The sequence below is a fragment of the Meleagris gallopavo genome, chromosome 3 (genome assembly GCF_000146605.3).
Source record: "Meleagris gallopavo isolate NT-WF06-2002-E0010 breed Aviagen turkey brand Nicholas breeding stock chromosome 3, Turkey_5.1, whole genome shotgun sequence".
Taxonomy (NCBI): Eukaryota; Metazoa; Chordata; class Aves; order Galliformes; family Phasianidae; genus Meleagris; species Meleagris gallopavo.
In genome coordinates this window covers 71,972,598-71,988,437 of record NC_015013.2, presented here as the reverse complement: position 1 = coordinate 71,988,437, position 15,840 = coordinate 71,972,598, and the positions used below count along the sequence as shown (strand labels likewise).

Here is a 15,840-nt window from a genome sequence, read left to right as displayed (position 1 = left end):
TCCTATTTACTTCATTATTTCCTTGAGCTTCAGTGAAATCGAGAACAGTTCTAGGAATAAGGCTTAAAGTAACTTGTACTTCCAAGCTGCATATTTAACATGTTAACACTGAGCTCTGTGCACTAATGTAGGACACTTGATTTTTTAAGATCAACAAATGGCAAACGCTTCCATATGAAAAGAATATTCCCACCCACAGAAACAGAATTCAGCTTTCCTAAGCAGTAAACAATAGAGAATTAAAATGCCTCTCAGAGGCACAGCCAGAAAAAAACCAACCACACCCCAGATACAAATGAGATTCTCAGTCAGATATTTTCAGCATTTCTTTTCTGAGAAAAAGCATATTCTCCTACTAAAAAAGGTGTGTGCCAGGCACAAGCTCATTGACGGCTTCTGAAACATTTTGGAATTCTGTGTGCTTTGATAAGGAGCATAGATAATAATAGGGTCGCTTACCCCAACCTTCCTCTTGTCACTTTTCTAAAGAGCATACATCTAAAACTAGGAACTAAAATCAACCACTCTGATACTTACAGATGTAACAGTGATAAATTATCCTTAAGAAGCCCATGAGCCAGAAAGTGCAGGAATCATTAGAATTTATGCTTTTGTTTGAAACACTTTATTTGTGCTTTTCATTAATGACATTACTTTGTATTTGAAAAGTGTTGAATGCAGTGGAAAAATTTACTTCTTAGAGATTTATAAAAGCCAACCAAAATGTCAGAGCTTCAAACTGATTTACTGTAATATTCATATAACATTATTTCAAAGTTGCCTTGTCTCAGTTTTTTGAATGATAAATACAGTATTATCGGCTGCCAAGCCAGAATGCAGCAATTTATAGCTTATGACAACCAAGAAAACATTCTCAAATAAAATGCATCACAGGCGCTGAAAAAAGATAATAACTAGAAATAGAAAAGAAAAAAAAAACAAGTTTTTAAGCTTTGAAGGATATAGCTTAGCAAATATTTTTGATTTCAGAATTCGAATTTCCTCTGGGATTGGCAAGTTAACAATAATTCTGTATTTTTAATCGTAGTTAAAACTACCTAAATGCTGTTCAAACTAAAGACGAGCTTGAGATATTGAAAAATCTGCTCTGCTTGAAGTAGATGAGAATTAAATGGGAAGGAGGCATTAGCTGATGAAAAATGCTTGTAAAATTTACTGGCAGATTCATAGATTTTTTAAGGCCAGCGAGACCCGTTACCAGCTAATCAGATCTTCTGAATAACACATGGCACAGAACCTCACCTTGTAACGACTGCATCAAACCCATTCCTCCTGCTTGAATTACCCTTTACTTTTTGAAGGACATTCAAGTCTTGTTTTACACATTCAAAATGATGTAGAATTCAGCAAGAATGCAAGTTGCTTTTGTAGCTAACTGAACTTACTGCAAGAAGGTGCTTGCTTTCATCTACTTGAAATTTTCTGGGGGTCTCACAGACTGAATCACTAATGAGCTATTTTATAAAACAAGGCAAAAACATACCGTCATTAGAGAAATCTCTTTCCAGCCTAATTTGTACGCTGTGCTTGAGTCATCCCTTTACATAAACTGCCATACCTTTCCATTAACTGAAAAAGATTCTAACATCTCCAGCTTCGCAATGTAAGGTACAATTTCCAGACTTTCAGATCTTCCTGCAGTTCCTTTGTGATCTCGCTCTGACCAAAATGTCACTAATATTGCATGTAGTAAACCACTTAATACTATCTGCTAGTAATAGCTGCATTCACCTTTGCTGGTCTTGACATTTCTCTTCAGAATATTCCTATCAGTTTCAAGTAAATTGCTTCTAGAATCATAGAATCATGGAATCGTTTGAGTTGGAAGGGAGCTTTAAAGGTCATCTGGTCCAACTTCCCTGCAATGAACAGAGACACTTACAGCTAGAACAGGAGCTAGAGCAGCTTAGGGACCAGTCCAGCCTGACCTCAAGTGTCTCCACGGATGAGGCATCACTGCCTCTCTGGGCAACCTGTTGGAGTGCTTCACCACTCTTACTGTAAAAAACTTCTTCCTTGTATTAGATCAGGTTGCTCAGAGCCCCATCCAGCCTGATCTCGAATGTTTCCCAGGATGGGGCATCCACCACCCTTCTGGGCAACCTGTTCCAGTACCTCACTGCCCTTAATGTAGAAAAGTCTTCTTATACCCAATTTAAATCTTCCATGTTTTAGTTTGAAATCAATTCTTCTTGTCCTGCTAAAGAGTATGTCCCCATCTTTCTTATAGTCTCCCCTCAGATACCGAAAGCCCGCTCTCGGATCTACCCAGCGCCTTTTCTTCTCCAGGCTGAACAGCCCCAGCTCTCTCAGCCTGTCCTCATAGGAGAGGTGTTTCACCCTTCAATCATTTTTGTGGCCTTCCTCTGGATGTGCCCCAACAGATGCACATCTCTCATGTACTGAGGACTCCACATCTGGATGCAGTACTCCAGGTGAGGTCCCATGAGCATAGAGGATCACCTCCATCACTCTGCTGTCCACACTTCTTTTGATGCAGCCAAGGATATGGTTGGCTTTTTGGGCTGCAAGCTGGCTCACAGACAGCTTGCCATCCACCAGTACCCATGATTCCTTTTCGGCACGGCTGTGCTCCATCCTTACATCCCCCAGCCTGTTCTAATAGCAGGGGTTGCCACCACCCATGTGTCACACGTTGCACTTGGATTTGTTGAACCTCATAAAGTTCACATAGGCCCACTGCTCAAGCATGCCTAGGTCTTTCTGGATGGCATCAAACGCAACACACAGTTTGGTGTCATCCACAAACTTTCAGGGGGTGCACTCATTGCCAGTGTTTATATAATTGGTGAAGATAATAAAGAGCACCAGTCCCAGTACTGATCTCTGAGGGATACCACCTGTCACCGATCTCCATCTGGACACTGAGCCACTGACCACAACTTTCTGGGTATGATCACAAACCAGCTCCTTGTCCATTGAACAGTCCACTCATCAAATCCCTATCTTTCCAATTTGGAAAGAAGGATGTTGTGGGGGACCATGTCAAAGTCCAGTTAGATTACATCAGTAGCTCTTCCTTTTTCCATTGATGCAGTTACACCATTACAGAAAGCTACTATGTTGGCCAGGCAAGTCCTGCCATTGGTGAAGCCATGCTGGTTATCCCATATCACATCCCTCTCTTCCATATGTCTTAGCATTGCTTCCATGAGGATCTGCTCCATTATCTTCCTCGACACTGAGGTGAGGCTGAGAAGTCGGTAGTTCCATGTGTCATTTTTCCAGTCTCCAGGAACTTCACCTGACCTCCATGACTTTTTCAAATATCTTGGGAGTGGCTTAGCAACTATGTTAGCCAATTCCCTAGGGACTCTGGGAATGCATGTCATTGAGACCCATAGGCTTGTGGAAGTTCAGGTTCCTCAGGTAGTCACAAAACTGATCTTTGGGTAGAAGAAGGGACATTGCTCTCCTAGTCTGCATTTCCTGACTCAGAAACTTATTAGCTGAACTGTAGGAAGTCACAGTTAAAGTAGACATCAGAAAGTTAATTTAGAAGTAGTCTTCATTTGTGGCAAAATGAATGTGAATGTGAAGTTTTCATGTATTTGCTGCAATCATGAAATATTTTGCCCCAAAAATGACACATTATTTTTATCTGACAGAATCATTTTGTGCTCTCATATTAGAAATGTACATGCTCTAATGAGAAGCATATTATAGGAGCCCTGGTAAAACTACTATTAAAATTTGCATTCAGGCACAGTTCTTTGTCCTGTCACCAGCCACATTATTTCTGCTGAACATCTGCATGTCTTTGGTCTATTCTACATCAAACAAAAAAAGTTACAATTCTGTTGCTTTTGGCTAATTACTAGAAGTAGTTCAGTACTGCAATATGCCAAAAACAAGACATGTCCAAGAAGAACAAAGGTGAAAAGAAATGTATGCAAAGCATGATCACGCTTGTCTGGTAGTCAAATAGCAAAACTAATAAGAAAACATACCATAATCTACAGACTAGTCCTTTCATTAAATTATTAGCCTTAAAGACTTTATTAATGTTACTAAAAGCAGACAAGGTCATATGAGAGGCTAATGTAACTGAGATATTATGCTAAACTATGGGCATTTTAAGGTATTCAGCTTCATAAAAATTTACAGCATATTAAATTCCTTTAATTACTATAGAGCTATTTCTAATTTCAAAAGCCTATTTTTATGGAACAATGATAAATTTGCGAATAGCTGAATTATTGTACAGATTAATACACACAGTTCAAACTTCAATCAAGATTTTAAATGGTTCTAATAGCTGTAGCCTGTATAGTAGGTTCTTTAAGTGCTAAGCAATTAAAATTGTTCTCTTAGCATACTGGCTTAATTTAATACCTCCCAAGTTGCAGAAACTTTGACTTCTGCAGAGGAACATACTCATTCACCATATTTCCCTTAAAATGATGGAATATTTAAAAGGAAACAAATGACCTAGAAAAAGCAATATGATTTTGTTAATTATCATATAATACTACTGATATACCTAACTCATACTTAATGAGATCAAGATTCAGGGATGCCATGGGTGCATAGCTAACGTCCTTTACATCTCATTTCCACAAAGAAGCAAACCAGGCACCTGGTGGCTGGCAATGGTGCGTTTCAACACCTGGAAACTCTGCAAGTACAGAAATGAGGCACCTGTGAAGTAACTAAAATTAAGAAAGTTCTTGGATACAGTGTGTAAAGCTGGTACTGTGAGTAGGGTTTACGAGTTTTGTTCAACTTTTTGCTCATTGAGTAGCAGGAGCCATTTCACTTCTGTAAGTCACTTGATGAAAAGACTGGGCTCTCCAAGTGACACTGCATTAAACATCTGAGATCACAAATCACACAAATACTATTTATTAAAGTGAGGGACTTATAGCTAGTGTCTCTATTTTTTAAGGAAACCTATTTTTCTTTCCCTCATCTTACAGGACAGTCCTTGCAAATGGAGAAATTCACCACCTCTGCGCAGTCAAGTCAAAGACTCTTCAGCATAGGTCTATGAAGTCCTAAGCCTATTATGGTCTGGTTTTCCTCTTTTTTTATTTTTATTTTTTATTTTTTCTCTTAGAGTTTCTATTATTCTATTTTTTAAAAAAAAGGAGCTTAGAAACTGGATCCAAAGATTGCCCAAGTCTGCATGAGTCCATGAAACAGGTATTCTGAGGGATCAAGCATCGCAGCGGAAAATTGCTTTCGAACAGTGACACAGCCAAGAGTTAGTGGAGTCTATCCACTAATAATTTGGAGAACAGAGAGCCTACCTAACCCTCCACACTCAGCTGGCAGGCCCAAGATTTGCCATTCTTCCAGTTCGGAGAGTTTTCCCATTACACTGCTTCCTCAAGCACGCCTTTGGCTGACACCAAGCAGACAGTTGGGCTCAGCTCACGCATTCAAGCAGGCATTAGATGGTGCTTGGTGCTCTGACTGATGGGAGGGACAAGGGATGAAAGGACAGCATGGTCTGGAAAAGGAGTGGAACTCAAGGGTTTGACCTCCTATGTGACTAGAAAGAAAATATTGCATATAGAAGTCCAGTGTCCAAGATCAAAAACATATCCTACTGTAGATGAAGGTAATAAAGAAGTTCTATAAAAATGAGAGAAATTATATATGACAGTATTTGTTTGCCAGCTCTGGGAAAATGACAAATAGATTGGGTTAGCAATGAGTTTTTGATTTTTGAAGAAATATTAAAGTTAGATGAGCTACTGGTTTATTAATTTCTAGAAGAATAATTTCTCCTCTCCTGTAATTTTCCAAAAAAGCAAGAGCCTGTCACTGTGGAGACAGAGAGACATGAACAACTAGCAAGGTTCAGCATGACACTGTAAAAAGGAGTTTCACCTTTAGGTATTTCGTTGAATTTTAAATGGAAACGTTGCCACACGCCTTCTGAGGGTTGTTTGATGTCCTGGGTCAGCTTGGTCTCAAATACAGCTCAGTTTGTCATGGACAAATGTTCTCATCAGAAGCACCACAGCAACAAATAACCTCCCCTACAAGACCTGCAGAAAGGAGCCAACTTGAACCAACTCTCTGGGAAACTGTGTGTCATAACAACATTCCCTTTGCAGAAATGGGAGAGCACCTGTTTTCTTCTCCCCTGAGGTCTAAAGCTGAACTAATGTTCTCTGGATACCATAACACAAATAGAGTCACCTCATTTCCCCTTCTCAATTTCCAGAAGCTTGCAGGGAAGGTTGACCCAGCCCCAGTGCTATTACCTTAAGAACTGGTCTAAATCACTTTAGAAGCAGATCTGTGATGATCGTGTCTTGCTTTTTAAACAAAACTACTGAAGTGCTGGTCCAGCTGGACTTGCTTAATGGTTTTTTTATCCATTTCAGACACTGAACAAGACTTGTGCAAAACCATGCACAGAAGCCAAACAAACAAAAAAGAGCAAACAAACAACAACAACAACAACAAAATAACATCTCCACACCTACGTGTGTAAATTCTGGCCAAACTTGACTATGTCATAGTGTTGGGAATGAATGGCTTTATGTGCAACAGTTTAGATATATGTCTAATTAAAAAAAAATACGTAATTGATCTCTTAAAAGTGAGGAAGATAATTGTGTAATTAATAAAGAAGCAATCTAAGAATCAATGGCCACCTCAAACTGTAAAAATATAGCATAAAATACAGTACCACACACACACACACACACACAAAAGTTTAATTTGATTTATGCTTCATGAAAAATCAAAACAAATGCAATACAAATATTTTCAGTAGCTGAAAACTGGCTATCACTAGAAAAACACGGCTCCAGACATTCCTCATTGCTGGGCTAAGCTGTTCTCAAAATAATCAAACATAAAGGCCGTTGATGGAAATATACCTAATACTTCGCAGACACAACGCATTAAACTGCTGTGTTCACCTTGCTTGTACTTTAGGGGCATTTGTTAAGCTTCATTCCACAGCTTGCAAAGCACTCTGAACTCATTTGTCCTTTTTTACTCCCTGAGAGTAGACAGCACCTTTTTCTTACAAAAATGTAAGGACACTTCACTGCATGCCCTTTAAAAATAAAAATATTGGAAATGGCAGAACTTGAGGAGCTGGAGTCACTGTGTGTGTCCCAGAAGCAACCACAACCAGCTCTGAAAACACGTACTCTTGTGCTCTGTGAATCTTTCAGACCAAAAGAAGCAGAAGGAGCAGATTTCTAATTGTATATAAAAAGGAGAATCTCAGAATCTATTTAGAAAGTAAAGGAGAAAAATGCTAGAGAGCCATTCTTATTGTTCCTATTGTTCAAGAAGTAGACCATATTTTCTTGAACTGTTACAGAAAGAAAGACACCAAGTGTACTTTCAAGAAAATATTTAAATAAAATTGATGAAGTGTCAACACTTGACTGCATGTTTAAATTGGACAAAATTATAAAAGCTGTTACAGGGTGTTCAATGTGTTCCAATGTTATAATGTACCATAAGGACTCATTCAAGCAGTGAGAATACTGCAGACAAGGCGTGAAGATTACAAGATGCTGTAGACTTCTGCCCGGTATAATATAAAATACAATCCAAAGCAGCAGAAATGTTTTTAGTGGAGTTAAATCCTTCCCATCAGGGCTCAATGGGGAGAAAGGAATCTCTGTGCTTTATGCTGTAAGAACACTGTATTATTTGCTTAACTGGAAGTTAAATGAATCAAAACTTCAAACAGTATATATAAAAAAAAAAAACAAAACTAACACGAATTAACATGCCAAATTTTTAATAGGAAAGAAAATCAGATTTTAATACAGAGGACTCAGTGGTGTATTTATTTTTTACACTAAGGTGTAAAGCAAGCTTATAGGTTATGATGTTTCTGACAGTTTATACTTTCTGAAGACACCAGAGACTTACCTCACCACAAAGCCTCATGCTGAGAGATCTGGGCTCCATCTTTTCCTGAGTGCTGTTCCTCAGAGTGAGCTCTTATCAAACACTCCATTATTTAGTATCTTTTTCTGTGATCTACTACCCTGTGACTGGAAGTTCCCAGTTAACCGTCTGTAATATTCCCTGGCATGCTGTCCCCAGTATCTTACCTGTTCTGATACACTTGCATTTTCTGGACCACACATTCTTGCACGGATGCTTACAGGCTATGGAGGATGATGCATATCACAGCTACAGCTTCTCAGCAGTACTTACAGTCTCTAAACCCAGCACAAAGTGCTCATACTCATGTGAATGCATAAGTAGAGCCTAGGAACATGAATTCACAGCAGTGTCACTGTTGTATGTCATTGCACTGAACAACTTGCACCTCACCTGGAAAATAGTATGCCAACTGAAGACAGATCTCTGGCTGTTTAACAATACCTACCCTTCCATACTTCCTGTCCAGCATAGATATTTTGCTTTGAAAATTAGATTTTCATACGTTTATCATGGTAGTCAACATTATGGTATCATGGTGCAACCCATATGGGCCAGAAGCAAAGAGTTCTGCCCATAAATAAAAAGAATATAATGTACGACTCACTGCACAGGACCAAGTAAGACACGAGGCAGTTAATCAACTACTAGGAGAGTCCAATCACATTGTAAATACTGGTAAAATGAGCATGAGAAATGCACCAGCCTACTTCAGTCATAAAGAACCAAGGAAAAAAATGTTAAAATTTTAAAACTGACCATAATTTTTTAAGCATCAGTATTATGAAACTTTGTTCTTCACGCTATTAATCTGGAGTGGAAACTATCATGGAAATTCACTAAAGCTTTTCCCAGGCTGCCCTCTAACTGGGACTTTGGTCCCCTGCAAAACCTTGTGCAGCAGGGGGTGTCCTGGCCAGGGGGGCTGTTGGGGGAACCTCTGTGCCAGCATGCAAGCCTCTTCAGCAGCAAGCTGCTCCTCACTGGAACACAGATATAATACTACAGAGAAATCCCTATGCCAATTCAAACTTCACAGAATTTTATCTCTTCAGCACTCTTTAATGTCCCATATGCTTTTAGAGTCGTGTCTTGAAAATATTGTTTCTTTGTATAAATATAAAACAGTAAAAAGATGCCATATATTTCAAAGTCAAAATATTAATAATGAAAAAATTATTTGTTCTGCACTGCAGAATTCCCCTCTGCTTTAGTTTACTATTTATAAACCACCAGTCTGGGATTAATTATTGTAAATCCTTAAGCCTAAAAGAAGATTTTAGGCATGCTTATGCTATGCATAATCTATACCACTATTAAACTGAAGCTCAAATACAAATTATGTCCTATTTTTGTTGGCTATCTTTTAACATTTCTGCATTTTATCTATGGTAAATATTATTCCTCAAGGGGAAGTCTTCCTTACAATCTTGAAAACATCAGGCTGCCAGAGCCTGCAGGAACTCTCCCCTGACGTGCCACTGTATTACAGAAGGAATTTTATTTGCAAAGTACTCTCACCGGGCACTCCATCCCTCATCCAGAAATTGATGTCTGTTCCATCTGCAGCGTCATAAACTTCTGTAATGTTGATAGGCAGTAGCAGAGCCATGATCTCTCTCACGATGTCATGAGCTTTGGCATTACCAGTAAAAGCCAGCCCAGATGGCTTGAAGGTGCCCTCATCAGACTCCATGACGATATCAAAGTTAGAGATGTTTTCCTAAATGTGAAAGGAAAGAACATATTGGTTTGTGATTTCTATTATAAGTGGCAGCTTATATTGGGTTCTACAAGTAACTCTGACAGCATAACTTCAGATTTGTTTGGGATTTATGAAATACCATCATGATAAGCTGTTCCCACCTTATTTCGGTTTTCACTTGCAACAATCACTTCCTACTCAGATTTGCAGCTCCAGAAATTCTGGTGCGCAGGGGAGGGTATGCAGAGCGGTCAGCTTTAAAATTAGATGCCTGCAAAGCTTGTTCAGACTGTGAAAGACAGCCCACTTGAAAAAAACAGCTGTTGCCTCTTCAGAATCGTATTATTTTCAATACAGCATGTTGTCAACTCTGACTTCAGCTAGAGGATTGAAATGGCCAAGGTTCTGCCTGACCCAAAGGAATAATGTCTGTTTTAAGTGAAGTCAGTGTTTTGCAAGGTAAGTTCTTACAGGAAACATAAAATGTTATGATTTCAGGTATAAACGGCATAACAATGTTCGCTTTTTCTATACATGGAAAATTCTTTCTAGTTGAAAGAGTAAAACTTAGCACCCAAGAGCCATTTATTTGCCTCTTATACACTCAGAGCACTCAGTCACAAAAGTCTAATTGGAACGAAGTACTTACAGACTTTACACAAAGGAAATTTTCCCTCTCTTTGAGAGCTACAGAACATTTTCTGCAAAGTGAAAGAGGCCAGGTCAGACTGAAGAAAGCTATACTTCAGACTGTCTTGAATGTGACTGGGAGAACTTAGTCGTACGTGTATGGGACTGTAGGTTTTACTCCTGTGCTCAGATGTGATTGTAAAATTTTATGGCTGTCATGAGTTATTTAAGAAAATCACTACAAGAGAAAGGTGACATTCATGAGTAACAGATTCATGTCATTAGCAGGTTATACAAGCCTATGAGTCAGTACAGAATTCCATCACCATTTTTTGGATATAAAACCAAATACAAAGCGGCTGTGAATATGATATTGCACAAATATCAGAAGTCAGCCCTGTAAGCTTTCAGAAGTTCTTTCTAGGAATCTGCCAAGAATTGTGTTTTATACTCTATTTTCTCCAGACTCTTTTTTAGTTAAGTGTCATAGAATCTCAGAATCATAGGGCTTGGAAGAGATCTCTGGAGGTCACCAAGTCCAACCCCCAGCTACAGCAGCTCCCCACAGCAGGTCGCAGGAAAGCATCCAGGTGTGTCTTGGAAATCTCCAGAGAAGGAGGCACCACAGCCTCTGTGTACAGCCCATTCCAGGGCTCTGTCACTCTCACAGTAAATAAGTTCTTTCTCATCTTCAGATGGAGCTTCCTGTGTTCCAGTTTGTGCCCATTGCCCCTTGTCTTGTCACTGGACACCACCAAAAATAGCCCAGCCCCATCCATTTGACTCCCACCATTTAGGTGTTTATGAACATCGATAAGGAGCATTTCTGAATGTAAACAGTCAATGTATACCAAGCCTGAACAGCAAAACTTCATAAACTGCCAGTAGTGTTACTGTGGTCTTCAATTGTTTTCTTTCTCATTTAAATGTTCACATGTGTTTTTAATATGGAACTGAGAAAACAAACCACCCACAATACATTACAATGTATTCTTGCTCTGGAAAAAGGCAGTTCAGTTCTTAGAATGTGCGGGAATAACACGAAGGCAAAATGCTCTGGGGAAAGAAACTAGACTCAGGGGGACAAAAAATAAGTCACAGCTACTTAAATACCATGTGTCCTTAAGAAAGTTTTTGCCCTATATTTTTTCCACTGGAAGATAGGATTAATTTTATATCTATCCACTGTCAAGTTTCAAATTAGGGTACTGCAATCTTTAATAAATAAAGTAAGTAAGTAAGTAAGTAAGTAGTTTAGGTTGCTTTCACTATGCCTGCTTTTGCTTATGTACATTAGCGTTGCTACTTACACGTACAGAAATACACACAGAGAAATACGCTATGCAGAATATGCATCCTTTGTCATTTGCATTTTATGGTGCAGGGATAACTAGCACTTATCAAAGCAGGCTGAGTCTGTTCAGTGCTCCCTTGGCTAATTCCAGGAACAGGAGAACAAAACAGGGGGATTTTATAAAATGAAATAACTGTAGGCTCAGCTGTTTCTTTCTTTATTCCCCACACTCAATGCATCATTTAAACAAGTATTTTAAATGCAGTGCACACTTTTTTTCCCGAGATTAATTCCATTTGCTGCATCCTGATACTTGCCACTTCTCTTAGCACATAATGGAACACCAAATCTTGGTGGTGTAACTCGCTGCCTAATTTTCTGAATTTCCATGCAGACTTGTATCTTTTATCTTCCTATCACAAACTGGATCAATTCTCTTCACATTACCAATGTTTATCTCTTAGGCTAAACATTTAACTGAAACTTTGTAACAAATATTGTGAGGGCAAAAAGGCTTTTTACAGCTTGCTATTTTCATTGAAGATACAAATAGGCATGATTACCAACGCTTATCCTATTTTTAACTCCTCTATTTTAATTTATTTAATTTCTATTTAAGCTACAAGAGAATCATTTTTATCTGTTAAGCAGAACCAAAATATGTTTCTCATCTCTAAAGCAAGCACTTGAATACTTGAAATTATGCTAAAATTCTTTCGATTATGAAAAAACCACCTTGCTATACACAGATAGCAAGCAATTACAGGTACATCTAGAGGTAAGAAACACAGACCAGCAGCAGCTGATGCTGGCGATCCCAATCATTCATGCAGCTGATTATTCAACCCAAATCCCCACAGTTCTTACCAAATGTTAAGCTGGACTCCAGTATCTCATGACTAATCTACTGAATCACTAATGGCAATTCCTCTTAGCCAGCTAAAGCAGTGAGATACCTGAAAGGCCAAAGGACAGAACAGTTGTCCTGAAAGCCTTCTGTAATTTGAGGCTATTAAAATTAAGAGTTATTACTTCTCCAGAGCCTCATTCACTGGTTTTCTTTTTAATTCCACTGAGAAAAACCACCACTTTACAGGGAAAATACTGAAGTCTTTAATGGCAAAACACTGCCCTTGACTAATGGTTAATTTGTTCCAGTAATAGGGGACATCGGTTAAACTGTCAGTGCATTTTCAGCTTTCTGGTATTGATTTACACTTTAATAAATACCAACACTGGTATTCTGGTATTTGACTCAGAGCAGTTTGGATCCAAGTATAGCAAGTCAACAACCATGTCACGGAACTTAGGGTGAAATGACAGCCATCCCACTTGCATTACTAAAAGTGTGTTTAAATTAACACCTAAGTTTGTTAGGCTGACAACTAATGCTATAGGAAAGTCAAGAGAAAACAAGGGAAACACAACACCTACATGTATGTGACAGCTGGGAAAGAAGAAAAAAACAGAAGACATCCTCTAGCAATATATAAACATGGTGTAGTGTAATTTTGAATTGATAGTTAGGATCAAAATTATTTAATGAAGCCAACAGCACAAATAGAAACTAGATAAAAAAAGTAGAACAGCTGCTAGGGAAGAAAGATGTGCCAGCATCAATATGAGGTAACCACAGCCACGAGCACAGTCATATAGCTCAGACCCTTTCTGAATGAGTACAGGGAAAATCAGGAACACAGAGATTTGGAAATCTTTGAAAGTTACCATCATTATATGGGGGAAACTCGCTGTAAAGCTGAAGATTATCACTATTTCTGGTGATAAGCTATGAGTGAGACTTATGCTTCTGTTAAAAGATATTTTCCTGCCACACCGTGTAAGAAAGTTCTCCATTAAAAGTGTCCAACGATTTTATGGTTTGTTTTTATTGGGGTATTGCTATCTGATAAACCGCAACAGAGCTCTCAGTAACTTCCAGCAGGTTAGCATGGTAGTTGGTCATGTACTTACGAGCATGTCCCTCACTACAAACACGCCACTGGCATGTCTTGCCCTGCACAGTATTGCTGTTTGCTCTGCAGCCATTTGCTAGCAGTCACAGAGATCACAGTACTGTGAATTTCCAGGGATCACGGACAAGAGGACACAAGCAGCCCTGCAGACAGCACTACTCTCTGTATGTATGCATCAGATTACCTGTAGCACTGACCTTGCACATTTTTTCTTTGACAAAGAGGCATGTCAAAGAGAAGTGCTCTTCCTAAAAGACAGTCTAATTTAAAGCCTTCTATGTTCAAATACAGAAGTATCAAACACTCTCTGAGACTCTGACTGTCCCTTTATGAGAAGTTTTAGAATCACTGAATCAAAATCACAGAATCATAGAATGGCCTGCATTGAAAAGGATCACAATGATCATCTAGCCTTCACCCCCACTGGTAAGGTTGCCAACCGCCAGACCAGGCTGCCCAGAGCCTGGCCTTGAATGTCTCCAGGGATGGGGCATCCACAACCTCCTTGGGCAACCTGTTCCAGTGTGCCACCACTCTCTATGTGAAAAACTTCCCCCTAATATCTAACCTAAACCTCCCCTGTCTCAGTTTAAAACCATTCCCCCTTGTCCTATCATTGTCCACCCTCATAAACAGCCATTCCCCCTCTTGTTTATACGCTGGAGCCTTCTCTTCTCTAAGCTAAATAAGCCCAGTTCCCTCAACCTTTCCTCACAGAAGAGGTGCTCCAGCCCTCTAATCATCTTAAGTATTCATCTGAAAATAGGTAGTATGTTCTACTTTGAAGTAGTAATTTAAATCAAAGACAACTTTTACAGATGTATGCATTTTCAGCAGAAAAATGACTTTTGTAACTTTCAGCAATAGATTGATGAAAATACATCAGCAACTCTTTGGAAGCTGGCACAGCACACACATCCTTACTGATTTCACACAGCATGTTTTTAGGTTCTGATCTGGATGAAAGGTGCAATTTTAGAACAAGAAGAGGTCCTAGAGGAGAAACTTCATCACAGTGAGCCAACAGGAGGTGATGGCTTTCTGTGTCCTCCACAGCTGTAGGGAACTGGCATAGATGTGTCCCAACTTTCTTACAGTACAACACCCCAAAGAACTGAGGAGCTGCAGTCAGCAGAGAACATGAAAGCAGAGGAACAGCCACCCTCAGAAGATGTCTTTTTTAGTAACTCCAGTTAATCCTGAACAGTCGCAGAACTGCTGGAACTGGTTCTTCCAAGGACTGAACATATTGGAAAATGTTGACTTTTAGGAGGAGAAAGGATACCTTCAGTATGTACTTGAAGGCCATTCCCTTACATACTTGGGCTACCTTTGTAGCTGGAGCTTATAGATAAATAGAGACTTAATATTCATGTATGAATGTATGTGCATATATATGAATGCATATATATGCTTGTTTCTATGTATGAACACTTCAAAAATAGTTGCTGTATACATTGTGCTACTGAGCTATGAGGTTTAAACTATCCTGTGATAAGCAACATCATTTTTTAAGGCAGAAGAACCAACACTGGTGGAGATAAATAAACATTAAGAATCTAGGGCTTCATCTGTTGGCCTGCTGTTCATGTTGTGTACCTGACATAACACGGAGAACCTGATGTTTCCTTCTGGGCAGCACAGGCAGATATTCCACCAGTTTATAAGTTTCAGATGACAGCTCTGCTATTCACTTGAGGGAACAAAACATGATAAAAGAAAAAAAGACAAAAAAGTTCTCTTAACATCACATATGAAATGTGCCCAAATGGAACCAAGATCACACATCCAAGAGATACTGCCATGACTAATTCTGTGTCCATCCTGCTTCTAGCAGAGAAGGGAATCAACTCTTCTTTGTGTTGTAGCAAAATCTGATTTTCATTGCAGATTTCACTAGGAGCATGACAATTCTATATCAAGAATTACGAAATCCTGCTGACCAAGAACTGATATAAAATATAATTGATCAATTATATTAGCTTTCCTGTGGTGAATATAATCAAGTATGCTACTGGTTGTTAAATGTAATTCTGGCAAAGGCAGTGCAATTAGACAGTATGATTACTTTCTTTTGGCAGTTTTGGAACTTTTTTATTAACTTCTTCTGTTTCTCAACTTAATGATTCACAGCAGAATTTTAAAATAGTGCCACCAACCTGATCTCCTAAATAGAAATTACCGCATAAGCTTATTTGCCTTAATCAAAGTTGACAACAAAATGACATGGAGGTCAAGGAACTGCCAAAACAAGCACTCAAAAAGCAAGCAGATTTGTGACCAAGGGCTTTAGAGACTACCTCTTCATTTTTGTTTTC

The 15,840-nt window shown here is 38.9% G+C and overlaps 1 protein-coding gene across 6 annotated transcripts in view; it reads right to left on the bottom strand.

Moving 5' to 3' along the window:
• CPQ (carboxypeptidase Q) overlaps positions 1-15,840 on the bottom strand; it is a 161,336-nt gene that overhangs the window by 21,126 nt on the left and 124,370 nt on the right. For all 6 annotated transcript variants that reach the window (XM_019614160.2, XM_010709159.3, XM_010709158.3 and 3 more), the window contains one exon: positions 9,442-9,643. In XM_019614160.2, the coding sequence (XP_019469705.1) occupies positions 9,442-9,643 (202 nt within the window). The remainder of the gene's footprint in view (positions 1-9,441; positions 9,644-15,840) is intronic.